Source organism: Falco cherrug, chromosome 1, assembly GCF_023634085.1.
Source record: "Falco cherrug isolate bFalChe1 chromosome 1, bFalChe1.pri, whole genome shotgun sequence".
NCBI classification, from domain to species: Eukaryota; Metazoa; Chordata; class Aves; order Falconiformes; family Falconidae; genus Falco; species Falco cherrug.
The window spans coordinates 50,708,464-50,736,043 of NC_073697.1; the positions used below are offsets into that span (position 1 = coordinate 50,708,464).

General features: G+C 39.3%; 1 protein-coding gene across 4 annotated transcripts in view; it reads right to left on the reverse strand.

Moving 5' to 3' along the window:
* Positions 1 to 27,580, reverse strand: part of SORCS2 (sortilin related VPS10 domain containing receptor 2) — a 579,339-nt gene that overhangs the window by 249,690 nt on the left and 302,069 nt on the right. For all 4 annotated transcript variants that reach the window (XM_055725044.1, XM_055725032.1, XM_055725036.1 and 1 more), the window contains exon 3: positions 11,735 to 11,834. In XM_055725044.1, coding sequence (XP_055581019.1) covers positions 11,735 to 11,834 — 100 coding nt within the window. The remainder of the gene's footprint in view (positions 1 to 11,734; positions 11,835 to 27,580) is intronic.

Consider the following 27,580-nt stretch of genomic DNA (forward strand, 5'->3'; position numbering starts at 1 on the left):
TAAACACAGAAAATCCTATAAAGTGATGCAATGTGTGAAAAAATTAGTTCACTGGTATGGCTGAATGAAATAAACGGGATACATATTAGCACTAAAAAAAGAATGAGTCCAGTGCATTCAATATCTTAAATTGACATGCAATGTTTGCTTATTCCCAGGGATCCCAGTCCGATTTCTGTAGTCATAGTTACCGTGAAAGCACAGCTCTTTATGCAACTAGCAGTCATCATTTCTGGCACCAAGCTTTCCAAGATAAACGCTCCACAGTCCCTCAGTGCTACCTGAGGTACCTCCCTCGCCAGCCCTTTCCACTGGATCTCCCTGCGTAAGACTTTGTGTCTAATAGAAAACAACAAGAGCATTTTAAAGTCTAACCTGAAAGGCAATTCAATGTCCAGACTGATAATATTGTTTAGAGGACTGAGAACAAGTTTGTAAACATGTGAACTGTAGATGCAGCAATTGCAGCAGAAATTAATCCTGTTCCATTTGGGGCAAGTAGATAATTTCCTCATTTATGTGAGAATAGGAGTACTACCATCATATTAAAATTATTACCTGTCCTGAACCAGCCATGTCTGATAAATGCTAAACAATCTTAAAAAACATAGGAACAGGTTTATAACAATTATTTTCAGCATGCTGCAAATCTTAAAATGCTGTGATGTGACACAAAAAGTACATTATAAATATGCATTCCTCTTGAAATGGGATCATAAAGATACATAGTGCTTATTTAGGGACCATAGGTGCTCTGCAGACTTCAGTATTATTGTCTTAAGTTTATAAATAAGAAAACTAAACCAGACTAATTCTGTACTTTTTGCAAAACCTTGTAATCTGTCCTCAGGGTAGATTGTCAAATCATGTAATGTCACAGTGTTTTTGCACAAGGCAAATTATATTACAAGGTGCAAGTCAATGGGAAGTCAGGCTTCAGGAAGGCTCAGAACTTGCTCAAGGTCATAGAAACTGAAGTCAGGTCTCCTGGCTAACAGCTCCCTGATTGAAGCATCCTAGTGCTGTGGTTGAAGAGATTCATTCTATGAATTATAGTTAAGGATGTGTCAGCAGATTTATTATTATCTCAAGAAAATTGTGATTTTTTAATAGAAACATAGACCATTGGTTACATTCTTCTAAATATTATTTTTGTTTAGTAATTGTAACTAAGAAAGAAAAATTCAGTCCAGAATGTCCTTGGCGAGATGTAGAAAGGAGTAATGCTCAGAAGTGGAAGAAAGAAAAGCAGGAAAACAAGAAAGCGTTGGAAAGAGCTTAAGAGACAGGACAGAAAGATATGATGAAAGGCTGCAAAAAATCATTGTGAATACAAGGGGGAGAGAGAAATACCAGTTAGACATAAAACAAAATAAGCTCGCAGAAGATGTCTCCTCAAGACTAAATCAGGAATTATGAAGAATCCACTATTCATTTGATAGCAATCTTCTGCTGTGAAGGGACAACAGCAACTTAGTGTGTTACTCTGACAGATGGAAAAAAAATCTATCTCTAGCACACCTGGAAGAGGTCACTGTCAAGAAGGCTTCAGAGGTGGCAGTTAAACATAAAAGATTTGGGTTTCAAGGAGTAAGAATCTTTCTCTACCTGAAAGAAACACATTGTGTGAAAATAAATATTAAAAAAAAAAATTCTTGGTTTACATTGACATTAATTATTGATTACTATATTCAAATAAATGGGTACAGGCTGCATGAGTCGGATATGATCAAAACATATTTGTCACAGGAGTCCTGCCTTTTCAGAAGTTTGCTGCTTCAGGGTGCTGGGGCTACTGGGAGTCAGAGCTCATTTCAGAGTTAGAAATACCTAAACAAACAGTTACATTCATCCCTTGTAGTAAATGCCACAAAGACAGTGGAATAAACAAAATCACTGGATTGCTTAACTTTCACAGCATTTCAGGAGTCCTATACGAATTATGCCATGACAGCAGGATTGCAGCAGCAGTTTTACTCCTGGCAGTGTCAGGGGGCAGCAGCCACAGGGATTCTCAGTGGGGCAAACACACTGTCAGACCTGCAAAACGGACACAGAAGCAATTTAAACCCTGCTCATTTCCACTGTGCTTCCATGCCAGCCCTGGGGAGAAACTCCTGCTGCATCTCTACTCCTGAGAAAGGCAGAGGAGTTTCTCTGGTCAGCACAAGTAGAGGGAAGTTGAACAGCTGCAGTAAGGAGAAGCAGAATTTGACACATCAGTAGATTGGAAAATGCTAGCAGAGCATGAAGCGTGGAAGCTGGGACTTGTGCTCCATTCCATCATTGGGGAAATGAGGAGGAAAAGCACAGGTCTCCAGAAGATGCAGAAGATCCATCAGTAAACATGATGAATATGTTTCAAACACACTACACCATTATTTTCAGGCTATCTGGGAGAATATGCCTACTGGACATTGTTCTTGCAAACCTCTTGAACCGTATTATTCGTCTTTCTTCAAAAACTCTTTATAAGTTTTCATATAACCACCACAACATTGTCCTATCATCTAGTTGTTGCTGTGGTTAGACTTAGTTAAGATGAAAGATTTCCCAATTTCCTCCCTTTTGTAACACAGGAACCTTGATACGTGCCTCTAGGCGGAATAATTAGATGGAAGTAATCTCAACACGTGGGATAACAGCAACAGATATAAATAATCTAAATTAATCACAGAAAAATCTCACCTGGTGTATTCCAGTTTAGCAGAAACCTGACTACAGACCTACCTGTACCCATTTCATCATAGCATACCAGGCAATCAAATAAATACTTACTAAGTACCATAAGGAGCTTGTTACTAATCCTTTACCATTTCCTCTTTACAATTAGCTTCTCTTTCTTTTCTCCTTTTTCCTTTTGCAAAGATTCAGGACTGCTAATATAAACACCTCTTCCTTTCTGGTTTTATCTGTCACAGATTCCATGCAAACCTGAATCATCTCTATTCACTCTTCACATGGACACCTTCTCCTTTGACATAGTGCCAGATATTATAAATTGCCTCCTTGTTATATTTATTTCTTCAAGCTCCATATTGCATCAGAAAGTCTTCTAGGATGATATTCTTGTGGAAATGTATAGTCTTAAAAAAAGTTGAGCATGATCCTCTTAGCTATTGATTAGAAGACAGTTGTAGCTCTAGCTGGGACACAAGAAAGTCTCTGCCATGCTGGAGAAAAGCCTGGGTTTCATTCAGGTCTAGAGACCTACCGCAGACAATTTGGGTTGATTAGTTGATTTTGTTTGTCCCACTAGTGGTTATCTCAAGCACAGGAGGAATTAAGAAGTACTTTCAGGTTAATGAGCCCATGGGCAAGCTGGACAATGGACATATATGATCTGCCTCGTGTCCTGCACAGTAAATCTACCATCACCACCCTAGATTCTTCTTTGGCATATGGCTCAGATTTACATTTTGGCCTAAGTATGAGAATCTACATTTTAAAATAAAGAGCTTTGAATTGACAGGCTGGTCTAAATTTTGCTAAATTGCCCTTATTTTCAGACATACCAAACCAAAATCCTAGATCTTAAAAACCCCTCTGGTGTGGAACATTTTGCTTTCCCGTTTATGGCTGCTCTCTGACTAGCCACCCACGCAGCGGCACACACCGCTGCAGGTGATGAGGGTAGCTTCAGACTGGCTTTCTACTATATGATCTTGATTGACTATTCCTATTTCTCCAAGCAATGACCCCTGCTCATCATAATAGGAAATAAAACTTTGCTGAAAATATGATGCTTGGATTCCTTCTCTTCCCAGAATTACCAGGAGGGAAATGGATGTCTCTCAAGTGCAGAATCATATGCACAATGGGCTCTTAACACTTGCTCACAGGTCTTTTCCATTTTCACATAAATCTTTTTTATGTCGTACTCCCACCAACTAGTCTTTTTATTTTTGGCTTCACTACAGTAAACTTAATTTAACATTACAGCTTTTTGGTAGTTGTTGGTCTGCTTTTATGATTAATGAGTTTTAGACAGGAAATTCATAAAAACAGAACAAAAGAATCTATAATAAGCATGCAGTAAAGACAGGACTATTTTTCCTTAGAATAATTGTATGCCTGAGCACAAAAGAATGTGGAAGTTGCACATTAGGCTACAAAATCACAGTGGAAGGTCAATCTCAACAACTTCAATTGAGATCTCTACATTAAGCATCAAATAAATTATAGGATAGAATAATAACACAGAATGTCTGTTCAAGTATGCACCCATTTAGCCCGCACACCTCTGCCCTGATGAGTAATTATTCTACCATGGCAAACCTGCACACTAGTCATGGCACTCTACTGTTCACTTGTATTATTAGCCAGGTTTGTTGGTTTGAGGGTTTTTGTGGGTTGGGGGTTCCTTCTTTTTTTTTAAATGAGATGAAGTCTTTGGCCACACTCTACTCCAGGTGCTGGACTATAAATCAGTTATAGGTTAAAAGGAGCAGAACTATAACAAAAAGGTTTAGAGGCAGCTTCAGACTGCATGGTTCAATGTTTTGGTAGACATGTATGCAAAATGTATTCAAAGGCAATAATGCATCTAATCAACCAGAGCTGGGGATTCCTTTGTGGCTCCGTAAGTAGAAGACCAGGATGGAAAAGTGCACAGAAAGTGTCTGCAAAAATTTTATGGAAAACAAAGAAAACTTTTCTCCATCACACTATATAGAAAAATCCATTTATAATTTACTGTTTAAGAGAGGTTATACTTAAATAAAACAGTAACGCTTCTAATGCTTTGAATTACGGGAGGTGGTACAAGGAGTTAGAATATGAAAGCCCCCTAAGAGTTACACATTTTTGATGAAGCTCTGTTTACATACAAAGTATGAAAACACACTGATTTCTCAGTCATAGCAGGAATCAGTTAGACAGGGAAAACTGTAGCTTCTAACCTCCTTTTAGCCAGTAAATAGCGCAAATACTTTTCTAATAGCCAGATTCCTAGTGTTTCTTCCAAGTTTTTAATTTTTAACTGTTCCACTCTCTGTTTCTCAAAGGTTTATCATACTTTTTCCACATGTACATACTCACACCCCATCAAATAGCAACCATCACATCTTCCCTCTGTATGGCTTGGCTTCAGTGGTACTACATGAACCTCTGCCGTGGATGGTGACTTCTAGCTCATAGCTCAGTGAAATTTCTGACTGTTTTCACCTATTGAGTTCCACTTGCATTTAATAACTTCCTGGCTGTCAACAAGGCAACTGCTCATCAGCTGTGTGTGAATAAAATTTGGGATTTCTGCACAGGGCTGCCTCTCACAATAATCCACTGACAAGAAAACTATGGCTGGAAAAAAATACTAGATTACAGGGCATACTTTTGGAAGCATTCTGAAAATCCGAAGATTAATTAAACAGTCCTGGACACAATTCTTAAGCAAAATGATGCAGTCAGATTACATCAGTGCTTTGGTGGTGCATCACTAGAATAAAACTGAATGGTGACACCGCTTATAAGGAAAGAACGCATCACGGTTGAGAGATGACGAATCACAACATACAGATTCATATTCTGCAATTTCAGTGAAACCTTCCTGAAATAACTACTCAGGTTATTGAAAGGAATATTCCATAGTTGACAACTTCTACTAATATAAGTGTAAGATAATTCTGCTCTCTCTGTTTGCAGACATTCTGGTATGGTCTCTAAGGAAATTGATACTTGAGCAGATTTATTCCTTATAAGTAAATGCAGTCATACTGCATTTTGACAACTTCCACTACCAACTGTTTTGCTCTGAAAGACAAATGTCAAAATGCTGTAAGACTGCATTTAGCTGTAAGGGCTTACAAACATTGCTCAAGCCAGTTGCATCTCGGGAAATGTTTTTATAGCTCTGGCAAATACCCTTTTGCCATCATGTGTAATTTATACTATTTTAAAGTATCGGGAGTTGTACAGGATAACCTATATCCTTACTTGTTCTTAAGTGTTCTGCATGGTTTGTCAAGCAAGAATACAAGTTTTTCATCTTGCCTTTTAATTTTGAAAAATGTACAGCCATTGGTTCTTGCAACAGCTGGGAAATGTAAGTGTTCAACCCACTTAACTAACAAGTCAGCGTATGCACAATCAACATTTATTTTTTTTTAATATGTAAAGCCTGAATATACACTGCTTAGCTGTCTCTTTTCCAGAAGCATATGAACAGAAGGATGGATGCCTCAGTTGCATTAGCATCAACGAAAATTAAAATATGTGCTGAATGTGGGAAAAAATCAGTGTCTACATTCAAGTCCTCCCCAGAAACATTATACAAACAGATTTACAGCAAATATGTAATTTCTATATCCAACAGCATATATGTGCTATAAGAATGTTAAATATTTTGTTGATAATTTAGCTTAGTGAATATGAAATCTACTAACTTTTGTCTTCTGTAGAAAGAGCTTATTTTGTTCATCTGACTCCAGGCTGACACTATGGAAAGCATAATCCCATACTCCATAAATCATGTGCATCACTTCCAAATTACAATTATAATGCTGGTTTGGAAAACAGAGGATACAAATCAAATTAATTCCCCAACATGTTACATTAGGGGATGCCTGCACTACTTGACGCTATCAGCAGAGAGTAATTACTGGAAAGAAGATAATTACATAAATTGTGTTGTTTAAATTGCAGGAACATCCCTTATCGATGCACAGCACTTCAAGGCCTGAATAAAGTAAGGCTATTTTACGTCATAGATCAGTGAAAAAGTGCTTTAAATGGAGAAGTTGGCATCACAGAGATTCATTACTCCACAACTTCCCAAAACTACATCAGAATAACAGTTTCACTGTCTTTGGTTGCAAGTTTATACTACACTAAAACCAGCCAGAATGCAAAGCAAATATTAATGCATCCTTAGGAAGCGTGAACTTTTAATTACAGTGTTACCTCGCTATTGCTCTACTGTTTCATAGCATTTAGGAAAAGCCTACATGGTTTTTTTCAGGTATTGCAAATGTCTTCTACTTGTGCTGCTGGCTGACTGCCATTCAGCTCTGAATCACAAAAAATACAGCCATGGTTTATGCCTCCATCCCATGATTTCATCAGAAAGGTGCATTCAGAGCAATACATAAAGCCCTCTAAAGCTCTACCCTCAGAGGTCTGTCATCATTTCTTGTCAAAACTGTTACATAGCTTGAGTCCTGTGGTAACTGCAGCAACACAATTTCTGCATCAGAGTTCTGCTGCATTCAGCCAGGAAAAGGCTCGACCGACTGAATCCACATCAATCATCAAAAAGTTGTGTACACACGACCTTGATAAAACTATTTCCTGATTATTTTCTTAGACCTATGAACAGTACTCATCACAAGTTCGTCATAGAAGGGTAAAAGACAAAAGGAATGTGTTACTTCTTTGCATAGATTTAGCGGGTTTTATAAATGATCTCCACCCTTCCACCAGCTAGTTCAAAGTCGCCAGAATTCCTATATTTTACCTTTAATTTTGTTCTTTTTTTATACAAACCCTTTTCCATGTAGCACTATGTGCAAAGGATGCTGTTGTACCTTCTGCATCTGCTAATGCACTTCATGAATGGCATCATAAATCTGTTGAATTTAGACTTCTTAAACAATGAAGTACAGAAGATAAGAAGTATCAACATTTTTTCTTTTCAATGCATCTTAAGAAAATACAAACTAAAGTCATCCACAGGGTCTTAAAATTTCCAGTACAATTTCACATACACTACATAAAGCTCAGATATAAGCCTGTTGGTCTGTATCATATAATAGCAGCTCAGAGCAAAGGCATGTTGAATGAAGCTCTAAGTCGCTTCAGGAGCTGGTATGCGGGCAAAGAGAAACTGAAAAAATAATTCAGTCCAGGAACCAGACTGGAACCTTCTAGCAAGTATTTAATCTAATTCCATTCCAAAACAAACAAACAAAAAAATCTCCCACCTTGTGCTGGTTTTGGGTAGGACAGAGTTAATTCTCTTCACAGTAGCTAGTATGGGGCTGGTTTGGATTTCTACTGGAAACAGGGTTGATAACACAGGGATGTTTCAGCTACTGCTGAGCAGTGCTGACACAGAGCCAGGGACATTTCTGCTCCTCACCCCACCCCACCAGTGAGTGGGCAGGGGGGCACAGAGAGTTGGGGGGGACACAGCCAGTACAGCTGGCCCCACCTGACCAGAGGGGTATTCCATACCATATGACATCATGCTCACCAATAAAACCAGGGGGGAGGTTGGCGGAGCGGGGAGGGCTGCGGCTGGGGGACTGGCTGGGCCTCGGTCAGTTAGCAGTGAGCAGTTGTTCATTTGCATAACCTGTCCTTCTTGGGTTCTATTTTTCTCTGTTATTTTCCTTTTAATTACTATTATTATAATAATTATAGTTTGTCAACATTATCAGCATTATTATTATTTTATTTCAATTATTAAACTATTCTTATCTCAACCCACAAGTTTTCTCACTTTTACCCTTCCAATCCTCTTCCCCAAATCCTGCTGGGGATGGGGGGCAGCAGTGAGTGAGTGGCTGTGTGGTGCTTAGTTGAGGGCTGGGGTTAAACCATGACACATCTCTTTGTATGTCTTCATGCAGGAAGCCGAAATGAGACTATGTTCAGACCTACAACAGTCACAGAGTCATTTATAGGAACCTCCACAATATCATGCAATCTTTATTCTCATAAGTACAAAGAACTATGATTTTAACAGGATAAAATGCTTGGAGGTACCCACATTTCTTGTTTGACTGTAGAGGTAGAGGGCTTGACTAGACACCTGAATTTTACACAGCTAAAATCAGGTGAGCTTAATGCTCTGATGTCATTGAGGTAGAAATTATGAGCATTACATTTGCAGCATCAGTTCTTCACCAGATGAGGTCTACAATGGATAAATGGAATGAAAGCACAGAACAATGCTTAATATGCAAAGTATTAAAAAAATCCCCATCAATGTCTTTTATCTTTGCTTTCATGCATAATCCCAGTCCCTAAATGCTAAATGGTAGCATGGGACTACATATGCTTTAAATTTACAGTGCATGCTGAGTTCCAGTATGCACAGTCAGCACTCCAGTTTCCATTTTCAGCACATTTCAAAATATGTGAACTGATTGAAGAAAACTTGCCATAGTGATCTGAAGTCTCGTACCATCAGAAACAGGTGAAATCCCAAGACTTCTGCTCAACTTGGAAAAGGGAGGCAGAGCTCTATATGTTCCATTCCACGCCAGTGTAGCTGTACTCAAACGGATGGATAGGGAGACATGCTGGTCAACAGTTGGCCAGCTGAGTATGAGCCAGTAGTGCACCCAGGTGGCCAAGAAGGCCAACAGCATCCTGGCTTGGATCAGAAACAGTGTAGCCAGCAGGACCAGGGCAGTGACCAACCCCCTGCACTCGGCACTGGTGAGGCCATCTCTCAAATCCTGAGTTCAGGTTTGGGCCGCTCACTGCCCCAGGGACATTGAGGGGCTGGAGCACGTCCAGAGATGGGCAACGGGGCTGTGAAGGGTCTGGAGCCCAAGTCTGATGGGGAGACACTGAGGGAATGGACACTGTTTAGTCCAGAGAAGAGGAGGCTCAGGGGAGACCTTACGGCTCTCTACAGCACCCTGACAGGAGGCTGTAGCCAGGTTGGGGTCACTTTGTTCTCCCAAGTAACAAGTGATAGGACAAGATGAAATGGCCTCAGGTTGTACCAGGAGGGGTTTAGATTGGATACTAGGAAAATTCCTTCACCAAAAGCACTGTCAAGCATTGCAACAGGCTGCCCAGGGAACTGGTTGAGTCACCATCCCTGGACATATTTAAAAGCTGTGTAGATGTGGTGCTTAGGGCCATGGTTTAGTGGTGGAGTTCGCCATGCTTGGGTTAATGGTTGGACTCGATAATCCTAAATGTCCTTTCCAACATAAGCGATTCTATGATTCTATGTTCTTCCATCTTTCTAAATAACTTTTGTGAAATCAAATGGTAGTCTTAGTGTCCTAATCAAATGTCCAGCACCAGAAAAGTTCCCATTACAACAGACAAAGTTCTTATTACATGGAGACTTCCTTCTTACCTGCCACACGTGACTGCAACAGCTCCAAGACCAATCTGAAGCTGTCAGCTCAAGCATTTAACCCCAACACTTTCACCATTTTTCTACCATGTATACAGGTATGTATGTACATTTGCATGTATAACTATATCTCCTTCTAGCATCATTTATGGGCCCTAGAAATCCTTTCTGCTCTCATGTTTTTGTCATTTGTATACTACTGAACACCTCCGTAGAAGCAAATCTCTGCATAAAAATAGCATATTTAATGACTCAAAGGGACTTTCTGTAACAGATGGGTTCCAATATGAGTTTACTAAGCAGGGTTTGCATCTCTAAGAACTTAAACTTCTTGAACTGAATATAGATTTTTCTAAGACAGGGTTAACATGAGATTTGAGGTGAACATTGGTGTGACCTTCAGGCTTGAAATTCAGTAGTGATCTTACCAGTGTTTGTTTTGCCAGACAACTGGCACAAGGACATTGTCACTGACCCCACTGTGCTTGCACAGGCTTCTACATTGTAGCTGGGTGAGCTGGGAGAAATCCTCCCCAGGGCTGTCATTCACCTCATACTTTTAACCTTTATCCCAGAAACTGAGATGGGTAAAGATTTTTAGTTTTATTCTTTTGGACTTGAAGTCACCAGTAGATCTTATGCCTGAGACACAAATCTGCAGCAACTCTGCGCTTGGTGGTAGTTCCACTTCAAGAAACAAAAAAAAATAATTACTGACTTTGCAGCAGATTAATAATATATTACCAAGCTCAGGCATAGCATAGCTTGTGCACAAAAACTCCAGTGACAATGGCAAGAGAAATAAAATATGTACTTAATCATTCAGGCAGATTCCACTGATTTTTGAATAAGCAGAACAGACAGATAAACACAACTAACATTGTCCTTCCAATCAGTGGCCTCTGCATGAAATCAATGCTTCTGTATTACACCGGAGTTAAAAGGCCCTTATCAAGAGAAAATTCTTATTTCATGAAAGACCTACTGTGCTTGTGTTATTCACAATGTATTTCACAAATCACAGGCATTTTGCAGACATAGAAGGTTTGTTATTGTTTCTTTTTTTTTCCTCATAATTGCTCTTCCTGTTGCTTCTAATATAACATCCATTGTAAATACACTCAATGGGTCGATTTCGCCCTCACTTATGAAGTCCATTTAATCTTCCTAGGCTCCATGAAAAGCTTTTTGGTTTGGTAATGATGCAGGAACATTTTTTAAGCAAGAGTTTAAGGAGAGGGTTTTCTTATTTTTAATTAAGGTTTTACACAGGATAAACATAATTCTGAATGACAGCCAGCCCAATCCCTATGCTTTATATTAAGGAATGGGCATTTAAGGACTTTGAAATTGTGCATAAAGATGAAGAGGTTGAATGTTAGTCCCAGAATTTATGTGGATGACTGAAAACCAACAAAAGTTCCTTTTTCATCGCCATGGAAAACTTCAAGGAAACTCAATTGCCAGGAGCAAATGTCCTCAAAAGTTTTCAGAGTCCATGTAGGCATTTTTTTCCTTTCTATGTTATTCAAGGAAGTATAAATACCCTGCTTCCATACCTTACAAATGCACCTAAGGTGACCCGAAACTTTGTGGAAACCACTTTCCCATATTTTGAAAGCTTCTGAAATACACTTCATATAGTTGCAGAATCTCAGCTGCACTATAAAAACTCATTTCTTTTTTACGTACCTTTTTTTTGTTGGTGGGACAAATGTAGAAGTTGTCAATAACAGTGGCAATCCCAGGCTGTAGATTCAACTTCGTGTATAACGTCCCAAAATCTGAGGATCTGAAAGAAATCAAACATCTCTAAGTGCTCTCTTCTAAAGGCTTCAGCATTGAAACTGCAAAAAACCCCACTTTGTAGCACTAACTATTTTCAGTGCTTCTCCGCCATCCTTTTGCTCTTTTCAGAGATCATTAGCTACTAAAAGAAACCTGCCACTATTAAGAATATTTTTCTAGGTTTGAAAAACCATGGCTGGTTCTGTTTGCATGTTGCAGTACCGTGCAGTGCTAGTTCCATCCTGGCACTGCACCATGCAGTGACAGTAGCCCAACACATATACCTTTCCATCACCACCCACAAGGTGGGAGAAAAAGAGCTAAGCAGAGCAAAGACTCACCAGCAAGTACTAACAGCACCTCCTCAGCTATGCAGAAAAAGAAGACCCAACTTCAGAGCCTGGTGTTGCATAAAAGAACAATTTGACCTGAGGTCTGGAAGACTCGCAATGGACCTCAATCAGAATTCATACTCGATAAAGTTATCCACCTACTCCTCCAGCTCCTTTTCAGAGAATCACTACATTTTGAATTAATGAAAACAAAGTCAGTACTCGGCCATCAATGTGTCATACACACAAATCTATGAATATTTCAAATGTGGGTACTCAGCAGAAATTGTTTCACATGCCTGAAAAACCTACAGTGAAAAATGTTATGTGTGATACGTGCCTGTATGGGCAATGTCTAGTATAAAAAGAACGCACAAGTAAAATGTCAGTATAGGAAAACATCAGTTAGTGAAACTCACAGCAAGTCACATCCCAAATTAAATCACTTTGGACAAAGCCTTGTTTGTTCTACATAGGATCAAATTGCAACATATGGTCTCTCCATATTTACAGTTTTTCCTTTTACATTTGGAAGGGGATTCAGACACTTCTAAGGCACCTGTCCCTTCTTCACCAAGAATGCCTCCCTAGGACAGATAACTTGTGGGAGGACTTCCACTCTATACACCCTTTTTTCACTGGAATAACAATCTCCTTTAACAAACCAGGCTGAATGTGCCCTGCAGAATACCTCTGCATTATTCAAACAATTGTGAACATACAACAACTTTCATGTCCAAGAGAACCAGGATGAGACCTGTGTCCCTCCCAGTGTTACACAGGACTGCCTAGGCAGTGATTCCTGCCCCATAGCCCCGTTGTCTCCCATGTTCATTACCCACTGGTAGGCTCTGTTGTCCCATATTCCTCGACCAGGGGAGTGACTGCTGAAGTTCATAGGAGCATGACTGAGTACAGTGAGAGAAAAGTGAGAAAGCAAATCTCTGGCTGAGTGTGTACACCTTGACAGGTGGCACACAGCCTGAGGTCTCCTTCAAGCCACATGAGGCAGAACAGTCCTACAGGGGTTGGTGCCTGCAGGAAGCTTCCATGAGCACTGTGTGCCCATCCTCTACCCACCCATGTCCCATCCCACCCGCACCAAGGATGTTGTTTAAAGTCAGAAGGCAAGCAGTACAAAGGCAGAGGTGGCTACTTTACTTTCACACATCCAGCTTTCCATGTGATACAAGAAGTCTCACCTGTGGCCATGGGGCAGCTTTCTATGCCTTTGGCATCACCAAGCATATTGGGCAAAGAATGATATGCCTGGATCAGGTCTTAAGGCACACCAAGACACCTTGCTTTTCTTCCAGTCAAAAAAAATGACGGAGCATAAGCCTAAGACACACAGACCACACTCACAGCCTGAAGTTGAGAATTTACCTATTTTGTAATGACATCTGAATGGATTTGATCTATTTTTTTCCCCATAACATTGCTTCAACTGCAACTTTGGCAATTTAGTTTTGTAAAAGTTAATGCAATTCAGTTTGGACAAATATTTCTGTAGAAATCAAATGCATATAATTGCACTATACTGGGTATTCAGCACCAAGCTAATTAAAATTCTAAGGGGAATAGGATGGACAATGATAAAGCTAATTTGCCAGAGGTGTTTGACAGAAAAGGAATTAAACCAAAGACTAAAATCCTGAGTTTAGGCCGATGTACTGAAATCATGCAGAACAAGTATGTATGATGGAAACAGAACCTACTCTATTCTCTCTGAGGAAAGAATATCAGGTTAGTGGCTTTCCCAGCAATAACTCGCTGAAATAATTCTCTGAACCTTAAAGATGATCCAATTTACTTTGAAGAGGCAGTTCCAGGATTAATACAATGGGACCACTGGAGAGTAACACTGCAGGGGGGACAGTGGCAGCAACTGTATCAAGGTATGAAAACAGTACAGGCAAGAAGACCAAAGAAGATAAAGCATTTCAAAGATATAAAGTCCAAGTCTAAAACTTCCTCTTTTAATTCTCATGACTTCTAAAAAGTACTACAAGAAAAGAATAAGGTTATAACAAAAAGAGTAAACTAAGGTAACTATGTTATTTTCAGGCAAAAGTAGAAAAACTGTATAGTCAAACATTTTTTATGTTCTGGTATAAATTGGCTATCTCAAGGAGAGGGGGAAAATTCCAATTTCAGCCTGAGGCAACAGACTAATGCATATCCATAAACGTACACCATGCCTAAGTAGGAAGACCCAGACTGGCAGAAAATCTGTGGGTCTATGGAGAAATTTATTCAGAGTCCCAAACCTTTTTTACTATAACTCAGTCTTGAGGGAGCTAAGGAATGTCAGCTATTCTTTAAGATATTTACATATAAAAGAACGTAGTTCAAGGACATCATTCAAGGGAAGCACTGACCAAATTAATTGGTTTTCCAAATCTGCTATAATCCAGAGTAAACAGGTCATCACATTTTTTTTTCACTTGAGACAAATTCCAAGTTCCTGATTCTGCATATATAAAGAATTACATTTTGTGGCACAGAGCTAGGACGGAATTCCCTGTAATTGCACTACTGGGCTACAGACAGGGTTGGGGAGGATGAATTCTGGGATCTCAGTGCATGCCTGTTTCAAGAACATATTAAGAAGCTGCCAAATTCAGGAGAGCAGGAGCCCTTTATGCTCTTCCAGTCATAAGGATACTTTTTTTGTGTGTTAAAAACCAGACTTGTGTGTCAAAAGTGTTAAGGAGAGCAAAATCAAAATCCACAAATGAACCATCTGTGTTATTCAGGATAAATACATTCTTTTTCCTCCCTAAAAATTCGTTAAAATATATTTCAAGGTATAATGAAAAGAGGATACACATGTACCTGATAAGAACAGTAAAACATCCTTTGCAGTGGTAGCACAACAGCAGAACTCCAGAACAAGACCTGTAAAGTCTGATTTCTTAAAGATAGGTCTAACTTGCAGTTCTGAGTGATTTGGAGGCCGTTAGTGAGTGTTTTGGCTTTCTGTGAAACATTCCAGTGGATACAGCAAGATGGCCCATCCAAGAGCAATGGGACCATCGGATGCTGGAATGACGTGATTAACTCATGTGCTGATGCAGACGTCACACAACCTGTGCCTGACACGGCTTGCGGCTGGGTAATAGCTTCTTTGAAATCATGTACATCTGCTGAAACGTGCCATTTTTTAATTTTTTTCTGTAAGGAAAAATCACTTGTCACTGTAACAGCAGCATGCTCAATTAACAAACATCAATATCATAAAATGCTATTACAGCTGACAGAACTATGTCTTCGTAGCTTGTTTTAATACTGTGACCTCAAACAACAGTTGGGAAAACTTTCAAGTGGTACGAAATGTACCCCAATTAAACAAAACTTCCAAAGCCCCTAAACACTTCGGAAATTTGGGTCTCAGCCATAAAAATGTAACTTTCCTATATTTGAGCTAAAATAAATCTATGCCTAACATAATTTGGAACTGTACCTAAATCCTGAGTCTAAGCATCTTCCAACAGAAATATTAAGAAAGAAGAAATTAAACCAAAAGAGCAACCAAAACCGAACCAAATGTTTGCATGTCTAAACTTCGCTACCATTATACCGCTCTCCACTGACGACTTGACTCACACCTATGATACAGTATTGCTCATTGTTAATTGTTTTTCCAGATTATATTTACAAGTATAAATTGATATATATATAAGAAAAATTAAAATCTATATAGTGAGAATTTAATGAAAATCTTTAGAGAGATGAAAATTGCATTCCCAAGTAAAATTCAATACCCAAAGAATTTGTTTTTAATTAATAGAAGAGATGCATTGGAAAGAGAAAGGTTGGAACACTTAACACATACGTTTATTGGATTTCCTCTGCCTTTTCTTCTTGAAGATTAACTCATGTTCCATTCTAGCTATACGAGCTATACTGTACAAGCCCTATTAACTGAAAATCTTAGAAGGCAACAACAAAGAGATTTCAAATGACTCATGGATTACTTAGCAAAATGAAAAGAAAGCCTTTGGAAAAAACCAAAACAAAACAAAACAAAACAAAACACAAAAACAGGAAAGATCTGCTTAAAGTTGTTGGGGAAAAAAGAAAAAAAAAAGATTCAATTGAGATGTGTGCTACAGAATCAAGGAAGACTGGATCTATGCATAATGCCCACTGGACTTCTCACTTCCTTTTCTCCAGAATGTATTTCAACATCACCTTCTCACCTTCCTCTCCTTTTGGTCAGAAGAACAATCCAGTATTTATACCATGAACTTTAAAGTGCAAGAGAAATTAATTCAGGTTCTTACTTTATCACAGACTTATGTCTAACACCAGGATTTCCTTTGTGTTCTGGTCCTCTACCTGAAAAACAGAGACAACACTATCTCCTATACCTCAAATATCTGTAAGGAAAATAGATATCTATTGAACAGTAGTGTAATGAAGAACTGGCTGATGGAATATCTAAAACAGATACATCCGAAGTTCCCACTTCAAATGCCAGGACAAACCTACTGAAAGTAACCAAAGGAATATCTTTAAAGAAGTGGTACACTAATGTATCTTCATTACTTAAACAGCACAGACGATTTCAAGGGCTCTTACATGTACAGTGTGGAAATTGCAGAGACTTTGGTTAGCCTCATAAAATCTTTTTAAACAGCAATAAAAAACCTGCAAAACCCCAAAGCCTTTATTCAGAGTAGAAACACATTATAACATTGCATTCCAGTACCTGACTCATGTATTGAGGAATTCGTGCAGATGAAAATTTCTTCAAAGGCTGTAGAACAGTATGATCCCTAGCAATCCAATTAACAGATTACTCATCAGGTATCAGCTCTGCTGGAGTACTTTCTGAAAATACTTCTCTCTCTGCTTTCCAGAAAAGTTGAGTCTTTTTGAAGTTACATATTTTTCTTCTCAAAACCAGAAATATAGAAATGTTTTCTTCCTTAATCCAATTTTACACTAAAGAATCAATGGCGTAGGCAAGAGCTAACAGATAAACAGTTTAGCAACTTCATATTTAGGCAATAGAGAGTTTACCTTTTTTTCCCCAAAGCACTACAAAGATGAATGAATCCTGTTTTTACTTATCAAACCATTACCGATAACTTATATTGATCACATATGCTAATAACAGATATTTTCAAGAACTGTGGATTATCACAACAGCCTTCTTAGCTGAAGTGACCTGCTCTGTAATGCTGTGATGAGTACAGAATATGGTACAACTCTGCATTTATACAGTTACGGAAATTCCTTCCCATTTTTACAGCTATTATGTGCACATGAAGAGCCCTACAGTCTTGATCACTCCATGGGAGCACAATAAAGGGCAGGTGACCATTTTTAGTGGCTTTTTAGTAACCTGTAAGTATATATCTGATTGTAAAATATTGACCTAAAAAAATCCACAGAAAAAAAAAAGAAAAAACCCAAATTAAACCAAAACACTGAACAGCTGCATTCATACAGAGTGAAAACACAAGGAGGATCATAATGTCACAAATTTTAGAACCGGAGTTTTATTCAATGCATTAAATATACCCAATTCACCTTGCTAGGTGACTTTAGGGAGTCAGATCCTTCCTCAGAAACTATGGTTACTAACTTCACAGTGAGGAATGGAGCACAGCTTTATTTTGCAAGGTGCTTACAAATCACAGAAGACAAATACTAAATGATGCTACACATTGGCTTCTCCCCTGAGGGTCTAACAGTGGGCTCCCCTAACGTTACAAGGTACCTGGGCTGACTGTGCCCCATACTGGCATGCCATGCTACAACTTTCTATGCTGAGGTTGCAATTACCTTTGCAGAAAGTGTTTCAAAGCCCATGTTTTCCAGGAATTACCCTGTCTCAGAGCTGTCCGGACAGAAAGCTTTGCACAGAACAGGAACCACTCAGGTTTTCTTATGAGGGAACATGGAAGGTTATAAACGGAGCTCTGTGTATGGATGGAGATGTTACTTGGCACAGAAATTCAGGCTATGTAATACATACTTATGTACTGTATCATGTTTTTCCTTACTGGTATCTTCTGTCATGCATTTATCATGTACTGGTTTTGGCTAATTTCTTAACCTGTACAATATACACACACACTTAAACTCCAATAGCTAGCAGAACTATGTTTTTAGTATATACTACATATCTTTCAGTGCTGTATTTAAACATTCCTACTTTGCAGAGTTTCACTGTATACCACCACAGTTATCTTTTGCAGCCCTTCATTAGTCCTTCAATATACCATAAACATCCTGCTCATTAGCCTATAATTGCTCTGCTTATCAGTTACATTTTCAAGCTCCTTATTACTTTGCTGCACATCTCCAATAATTAGCCTTTATATTTTACAGGTCCGCAAAACATCACATTAGCTTCTATTACCTGCAGCCATCGCCTTTTCTCCCAGAAACTGTTAGTTTAGGTAAGACACCTATTGTGAAACTACTGCCTTGATACATTAATTCCATCACCAACACACAGCACTCGCTGACGGCATGTCTTGGAAGGTACAGCCTGTAGCTATGCTTGCAGTACACAGATATTTGTGATGAATCCACTCAACCATGAGACAAGCTGTGTCACAGTGACAAAGCAGACAAGACACTGCCAGGAACACAGGGTTATGTCTTACTTTTGTAAAAAAGTAAAAGCTCTGTGTTATTTCTTCCTTGGTAGCTTTGCAACCCAGGCAGGGCTTGAGCAGGCAGTGGAGCAGGCAGTGGAGCAGGCAGCCCTCAGGGTGCAGTAGCTGGACATAGCCAGGTTTGGGGGCACCTTAACAATTCCACACCATCATTCTAAACAAGCCATTTGCTCCTGCTAAAAACAAAACTGACACGATCCACCTTCAAATTAATGGCTTTGAAGACTTCTTTTTAACCTGGATCGGTTCAGCAATTCTGTTTACAACTCATTCCCACAAAGGATTGGAGTGACCTAAATAAGGGAGTAGAAAATGAGAATGAAATTGTGTTAAATAGGGAAAGATCAGTTTGTTACCATACTTTCTTCACTGAATTCAACATATCATGTAACTGTTAGTGTGCAAGAAAACTTCTTATCCTAAGAAACGGTCCTGTGTAGATTTAGTTTCAGCAGGTGCAAATCCAGTATTGCATCAGTAGGTCTCAGCAAGGAATGGAGTATAACATGGAGAATTTGAGGGGTTTGCTACTGAGGGACAGCTCTGGCATATTAGAAACATAAAGAAAATACCAGAACTGAAAATTCACACAGTGCTACAAAAATTATTACTATTAATCTGGGAATTTTTGTACCATAAAAATGCTAGCTGGATTAGAGTACAGAAACACTTTTACTATTAGGTGTTTATTTTTTAATAAAAAGGCTTTCCTTCAAAAGCTCAATTTATTATTTCTAAAACTACTGTGTTGGAAAAAAACCAGTGGTTTCACTGAACTATGTAATTGCTACCTACAAAAGAAATTAATACTTCACTTCCTATATAGTGTTAACTTCCTTCCAACAGTCTGAACAACCACTCACCCTTGAAAAAAAGGCTATGACTGCTGAAAATTTAGGGAAAAAAGAAAGAAAAGCCTTTGGTGCTAAAATGCAATTTTCCAAAATTGTATGTACTAACTATACTGCTAGAAGTGGTCACATCCTTACATCACTGTTAGTACAATTCCTCTTTTACAAGTACTGTGAGTGGAAATGAGTAATTGCAAAGGAAAATTTCTCTTCTCACATACATGTGTTCTTTGGGGAAAGGGGATGGTTTAAGAACATTTTCTTTAGGTTTGCAAGAAACAGTAAAATTCTCCACCATGGAAAAATGCTAGGTATTTACCACAGCACAAGGTTTTTATTTAAACCACTACACACATCTGAAATATTTCTGAAACAACTTTATTCTCAGTCAGGCAGCTCCTGGGAAGGCAAGGAGGATGCTGGGATGTATGAGAGGAGAGAACTTGGCCTTGTGCTTTCTGACCAGAACAGCAAGTTTTCTTGTAACCACTGGATAGATCTGGCTGCAACAAGAACATTTACAAAATTTTAGAAACTGATCATAATTTATTAAACTGTATATGCACATTCACATCCGACTAATTATTCCTCTAGTAATGGGCTCTGCCAACTATAACAGCTACATACTCTTCAGTAAGTGGAAATCTTTTTTAACTCTATTTGTAGATTTTTTGGTTTTGCTGCTGAAGTGCTGACCTCAATTTTATGATTGCTCTGGGGAAGGTGGGAGGGGGAGTGAATTATATAGCTAGGTAGTAGCACTTTATAAAAAGGTAAATTAAGTCAATGTTTTCTCAGTAATTTGACTGTGGTGCTCTGCATCTGAAGCCAAATGCTTGGCAGAACTAAGGGAGTAACTGGACATTTTTATAAAGAATGAAAATATCCTAAACAGGAAGTAAATGTAGATAAATAGACTCTGGAAGGTATCAAGCCTTATGGTGAGAGTATTAGAGATCCATCAACTGCCCCACGGTTTTCTGCTGTGGGGTTTCTGGCATGCTTCTCTGAAACTGTTATACAACACGTCATGGATGGAGTCTGGGCAATGCTCAGATGCAGCACAAGTTCATCCAGGATATCAGTTTCCATGTCTACAGTGTCAAAGAAGTGATTATTCTAAGTTATTACAACTACAACAGGAACAGAGCTTTTACAAAGGATTTTAAGGCATCATTTTGAATTGCTGCAACAGAAGTTTGTCCATGTCAAAAACACCGCCTGCCTCACCCATGTCTGCCCATGAGCAAGGTTGCATGAAATAATGAAAACATTCAGACAGTTAAACAAGATGAGGATTTCCTAACAGCCTTTAAAATCGCCATGTGTCTGTGCCACCTGAGCGGGCAGTGTGCAGAAGGCAGTGGGGAAAGCCTGCAGTTAAGGATGGGAGCAGGCACCCCTGAGGGTGCTGCACTACCAGGAGGACCAGGGGAACTCAGGTGCTCACAGCCACTTCAGCAGGATATGTTTCTTACCTGCTAATGACCCCAGTCATAATCTCCTAATAGCCTTCTACAATTCCTGACACTCTTTTTTTTTAAAAAAATTATTTTGTTTAGAGTTTTCAGCAGCCAAATTTCCCTTGCAGTCATTCTCCTGTAACTGCAGTGACACCTGGGGAGGGCTGAGCCCATCAGCTGTAGTTTGGCCTGCTGTTGAACTTGGCAAGCCAGCAGCACATAAAGCCCCAGCAGATGTTTCTGCTTTTATAGCAGCTCTTCCAAAGCCTTGGCCAGACATAAATCCAAAATAGATCCAGAAAAGACAAACAGTGCCACCATCATGGCTCTTAAAATTAGGAGGCAGAACCAGCCTTTTCTGCAGGACTCTGAGAGACTGTTAGCAGCAGAAGGTGCCATGAAGTGTTCCTATAAATTATGCTGACAGATTACGAGGGCCAGCCACAGCAAATGCAGCACATTTTGCTAGGAAACAGAATCCTAAGAAAAATACATGCATTTATACAGGAGTTTCCAAACTCAGAAGATCACATGTCATAGCAACAAGTGCAGGAAGCAGGGGGTTTGATGGCCATTAACACTTCCACATGGATCGATGGTGCTTCCATGCCATGGTAATGAAAGTTCTAAAACTAAAACAGTAAGGAGAGGATCCTTGGTAGAAGACTTCTGAATATATGCCATGCTTGGATCTGTTTTGTAAAACGAAAATGGCACTAAGAATGTGTTCACAGCTGACCCTGTGCTTCACAGGAGGGAGGGTTGATATATACCAGGGTGACATGCTAATAGAGGGGTCCTCAAACTTTTTAACCAGGGGGCCGGCGCACGGATGCAGTGGCAGGCAGCCATCTGCGGCTGCTTGGTTTCCCCCCCCAACCCCCGGCGGGGGGGGCAGGGGGGTGTCTGTAAATACCGGGGGCCAGATTGAGGACCCTGGGGGGCTGTATCCAGCCCACGGGCTGTAGTTTGAAGACCCCTGTGCTAATACATTCGTTCACTTTATGATGACTGTTCTCAACGGAAGCCAGGTCCACTATAAATTGTTGCCATGTAATTTCAAGTGCAATTGAAAGCAACCCCCACAGAACAAGAACAGTTATCTACAATCAAAATAACACAAAGCACTCAAGGAGCTGAAAACTTCAATGACGTTTTTGTCTGGCATTAAGGGGGACTAAGAAGAGATCCAGCATCTAAAAATGAGTCCTTTTTGTAGAAGTGAAGGTTATTACACGTACTCCTGCTTCCCCAAGAATCTACCATTAAAACCCAGATGGATCTGGCAGCAGAATATGCAGTTCTGCAGGTCTGGGGCTGCTGGGGTGTCTGAGGTCTCTCACTGAAGCTGGGACAGCAGGAGATGGGCCCCTTTCTTGGAGGACTCTTGTGGTGGTGGTAGAAGATCTAGGTCTAGCAGTAAAGAGCTGCAGATGGATGTCAGCAGACTTCACAGCTTCTGAGGTGATGAGAAAGAGATTCCTGGGATGATGAAAGCAAGTCTGTAGATGATACAAAACTGTGAGGAGCAGCTGATGCATCAGTGACATATCTTGTGGAGATATGGACAAACAGGAATTTCATGAAGCTCAAAAAAGGGAAGTGAAAAATCCTGCACCTGGAGAGGAACAACACCATGCACCAGTACGTCCTGGAGGCCAAGAGGCTGGAAAGTAGCTTTGCAGAAAAGGCCCTGAGGGTCCTGGTGGACATCAAGTTGAACGTAAGCCAGCAATGTGCCCTTGCAGCAAAAAAGGCCAGCAGTCTTTCAGGCTGCATCAGGAAGAGCAGTGCCAGCAGGCCAAGGGAGGTGATCCTTCCCACTCAGCACTGGTGAGACACATCTGCAGTACTGTGGCTCCTCAGTACAAGAGAGGCATGGACATACTGGAGTAAGCCCAGCAAACATCCACAAAGATGGTTGGAGAATGGAGTATCCTCCACCCAGGGCAAGACTGAATGCTGGGACTGTTCAGCCCGGAGAAAAGAAGACTCAAGAGAAACCTTATCAATGTGCATATATACCTGATTGGAGGGAGAAAAGATGGAGATTGACTCTTCTTGGCAGTGCCCAGTGACATGACAAGACACAGTGGGCACAAACCAGAGCACATTAAACTCCATTTAAATGTAAGAAAAAAATCTTCTTTACCATGAGGGTGGTTGAACACTGGAACAGGTTGCCCAGCAAGGTTGTGGAATCTCCATCCTTGGAGATAGTCAAAAGTCGACTGGACAAGGTCTAGAGCACCATGCTTTGAACAAGGGGGCTGGATTCAATGATGTCAAGCTTTCCCTTTCAACCTCAACCAATTTGTGATTCTGCAGTTAATGAAAATTATTTAACATGATTTGTCTTTGTTGAAGATACTGTGCAACAAAAATCACTTTCTGTAGACAATCAACACAATTAGAGCACCAAGTCAAAGAAGGAACTTATCTGAATATTTTCTAGGAAATGCACAATTTCACATAAAGACTTGACCATACTAAAAACAAAAGCTTTGTCATTTTGTTTTGTCTTTAAGTTCACTGGAATCAGAACTCTGCTTGGAGTCTGCCTGTGTCAAAGAAGTGCCCAACTGTGCAGCAGTGTTGGTTAATCCAACAAAAGATACCCTCACATTTACTGATAAGCAAAGAACCTGCAATGCAGGGCCTACACAATCTTTGGATATGAAATTTGAAATTTGCAGTCATATCCCAGACTATACATTTGCAGCTTGAAAGGGGGGCACAGAAGCATTTTAGCTGCGTTACTTTTCGCAGTCATATAACCAAGTATTTTCCAATGTCCAGAGCAGTCAAGCTTATATGAAAAAAGTACATGGCTTGCCCAATGAAAGCTTTTTCTTTTTTTTTTTCCTTGCTGTTGTTGATTCCACTCAAAACCACTGCTTTGGGGAATTTAACCTATAAAACTCTGGCAAACCTCTTGGTATATGCAGTCAAGCCTCAGGTTCATAGTGAAAGTTCAGCACAACACCACTATTCTACAAATAAATGTACAGATCCCAGATGCTAGCCACTAGTCCCACTAGGCATATTTTATTAAGTAACTTTTAAACATGACTCAGAAACCAGCTCAATCTTACACCAGCAAAATGAAAACCAACATTCCAGTGTTTGGGGAGAGGCTAAGACACGTGTGCTGCTCTTACTTCCAAACCACATCCACTGCAAGGCAGTCTTTTTCAAAGAAATCAAGACTTTGGCTATCACTGGAGACAATAAAAGGAGAGTGGCCATGAGTAGTCGCTCAGTGCAATGCCTATTGCCCCACACTTGTGGGTAATCCCACGGAACACAGCAGAATGCAATCTGCCCTCCTTCTCTCAGCTTCGTATAGTAAAGTACATTTACACATAAATGTATCTTGTGTTCAGCCTGGATCTCCACGTATGGACTGACTTCTGTTTTCTTTTTACTGACACAAACTCTCATTATCATCTTGAGATAATGACCAAGTGAAAAAGCCTCACAACATAGCTCAAAGACACATATAATATCTGAAATGTTGAATGCATCTGATGTCCTTTCACAGGTAGGCATTTTATATTTTCTCTTATTTTTTATATCCTGTGCTAATAAAAATGAGAGATCTGAGTCATAATTTTGTTGTTCCTATACATTTAATTAGTAGATAAAATGAATTCCTTCTTCCAGGGCCATCTGTCTAACTTTAGACCTTGTCCTACTATTAAACTGGTAGACTGGCTGCATTTAACTTTACCAGTGACTACCCTCTCTGTAACATCTAACCTTGTAGAATAAATGCCACAGAAGATTTAAGGAAATGAAAGACAATGGCAGGCTGAAATGTTCCAAAAATTTTCAGCAGAAAGCTAGAGGAAAATGACCTAGCTTCTGAGCTGTGTATTTGCCGAATGCATTAACAGTGAAGCTTGCACACTCATGCAAAAGAGTATTCAGTAACTGAAATAAAATTGGTTTTAATGGCTGTAAATGACCATCCTTGAGTTATCAATACTAAAACGTGGCAGTTCTTAAATTAAATTTAACCATCTTCCTTATTTTAGTTACTTTAATATGTTGTTCGGAAAGCTTTGGCATAATACAATTTTTTTCAATTTCTGAGTTTCAGAAGTTTTAAACTGCAGAAGAGGTTCTCCTACAGGAGACTACCATATTTCCAGACCATATATAATAGTTGTTCATCATTAACTACTACTCCAAGGATACCAAAATGGATGTCATGCACATATATTTTCAAAGGCACTATTTTGTCATGTTCTGATCTCTTTTCTTTATTAAGAAGTTGCTAGTAAAACTGATTGATGGGTAGTCTTATTGTATCAGGAGGACTTGTCATTCAACTCTTTGACCTTGTCTTCACACTAACAGTCAAGTGTCTCTGAAATCTGTTTACTTCAGAATTTGCAAGAGTATTAATAACAGGATGCCAGCACTTAACAGGTTTGAAAAGATCTAATGAATTTGGATAGTAGGGGCATCTGCAATGTACTTCAAGAAAGAGAGACAAATTTCACGTCAAATGATTAAAGACAAGTAAAAAAATCTTAACCCATATTTTTTAGTGTTTGGTTTTTTTTATCAAAGAACATTCATAATATTTTATAAGGCCAACATAGATGATATTACATAAGAACAAGAAAAAAGCTATTCTGTCAAATGAAGGACTTAACAGATGCAACGACCTTTCCAGAAACAGCTACAGAACCTAAAAAGCTTAGTCACCTCTTACTGAGAAAGCTTTGGGCAAGTTTAAGAGGTAGCCTACATGACTCAAATCTGGTTTGCTCTTTCATCATTATGTACAATGCATAAAAATGGGCTATTCGTCCCTCTGTCACTAACACAGGCCCTGAATTCCTGCACTTCAAATTCATGAAAATGAGACACGTAGATTTAAGGAGGGGGTTGGACAAAGGAAATCTTTTCCAGTGGTAATACTTTCTTTCATTAGCAATATTACATAAAAGATTACATATGGCAATAATTTTCTCTTGTGTTTGCAAAAGACCCTCTGCTTTGCTGCATAAATGTCTCAGGAGGAAAAGTGATCTTTTGTTCCAACTCCTTTCAATATAGTTGCACTCTCCTTATTTACCTGCTCACAATTTCATCTATTCTACAGCGTGAGATTAGCAAGAATAATACAAAATATGATAATCAGATGACCCATCAAATCCCAGAGAAATTGTCCTCCAACATTAATGCTGTGTCTTCAGGAACTGACTAATCTAGCATAACAACGAACAGTCACGTCACACCTGTATTTGCATTGGCCACATATGGCCTATTTGGCAGCTATGTGTGGACAGCATTTTGATTAGCACGTAAAGGTTTTAATTTTATTTTTTTTGTTATAGCTTTTGGATCTGTCGCAGATTCTCCTAGCATTTCGCATATTTTACTTAGATAAATGTGCATTCAACACAACTGAGCTTCAGATTCCTCAAATTTCCTTAAATGTTACAAGAGGTCAGAGAAACTTCTGGTTTTGCCTCCATAAAGGATAAAAATAGAACCAAGTTGATAGCTGTTGCCTCTAAGACGCTGAAGGATGTGAAAGTGAAGGATATTACCATATGATCAAAGGAAGCTGTAAATGACTATAAAAAGAAATAAAATAAGAAGTAGCTTTGAGTCACTTACTCTGTTAAGAATGCAAATTATAAGTAAGGGATATTAGCTGATGGATTGATAAGAAATTTCAAGTGATTCCAAACCATCAATTTATTCACACTGATATACAAAATGTAATTACTTTCAAACCAAACCATAGAGTTGGATTAATGGAACAAATACTTTATGAGCAACTCATGAGTCATGCCTACTTATTATTATGAGGTTTTGGTTACTTATCATTTCAGCTCTGTGGCTTTACTAAATAACAACAACAATAATAATAAATAACACCACATTCAGACTCTCACATCTTTATGCACATAGTGTCAAGTGCAAGAGGAAAAAAAAGAACATTTATGCCATTTTTTTTCAATGGACTACCTTAATGAAAATACAACTTGTGTTATGCATACTGTAGGTAGATTTTCAGGCTTCTATTTTATGATTTGCAGTTGTCTCTTCAAATCTTTGGGTATAATTTTTTTTGGGGGGGTAAATGTTGTCTTTGTTAGTAAATTATCAAATGGCATAGAAGCACGTGGGAGGGAATTAGTTCTGCTGTTCCCTCGAGCAGCAGATGTGTAAAAGCAGAGGTATAATGAAACAGGAATGGAGCAAGGTCATCCATGACTTGTAACACTGTCAAGTATATGATAACTAGAGATGTATGTGATTTCATCATTAGAAGATCTAAAGTCCTGAGGAAGAAAAGACAATCTGCTGTCCTCTGCTGCCCACCTCATCCCTAGCTGTTACTTCCTGTAAGCCTCCTGCTTCCTACAAGCCTCTCCCCCCCAGATTACTCCACAAGCAACAGAGCAAGTTTTGCCTTTGGAGATGGCTGACCTTT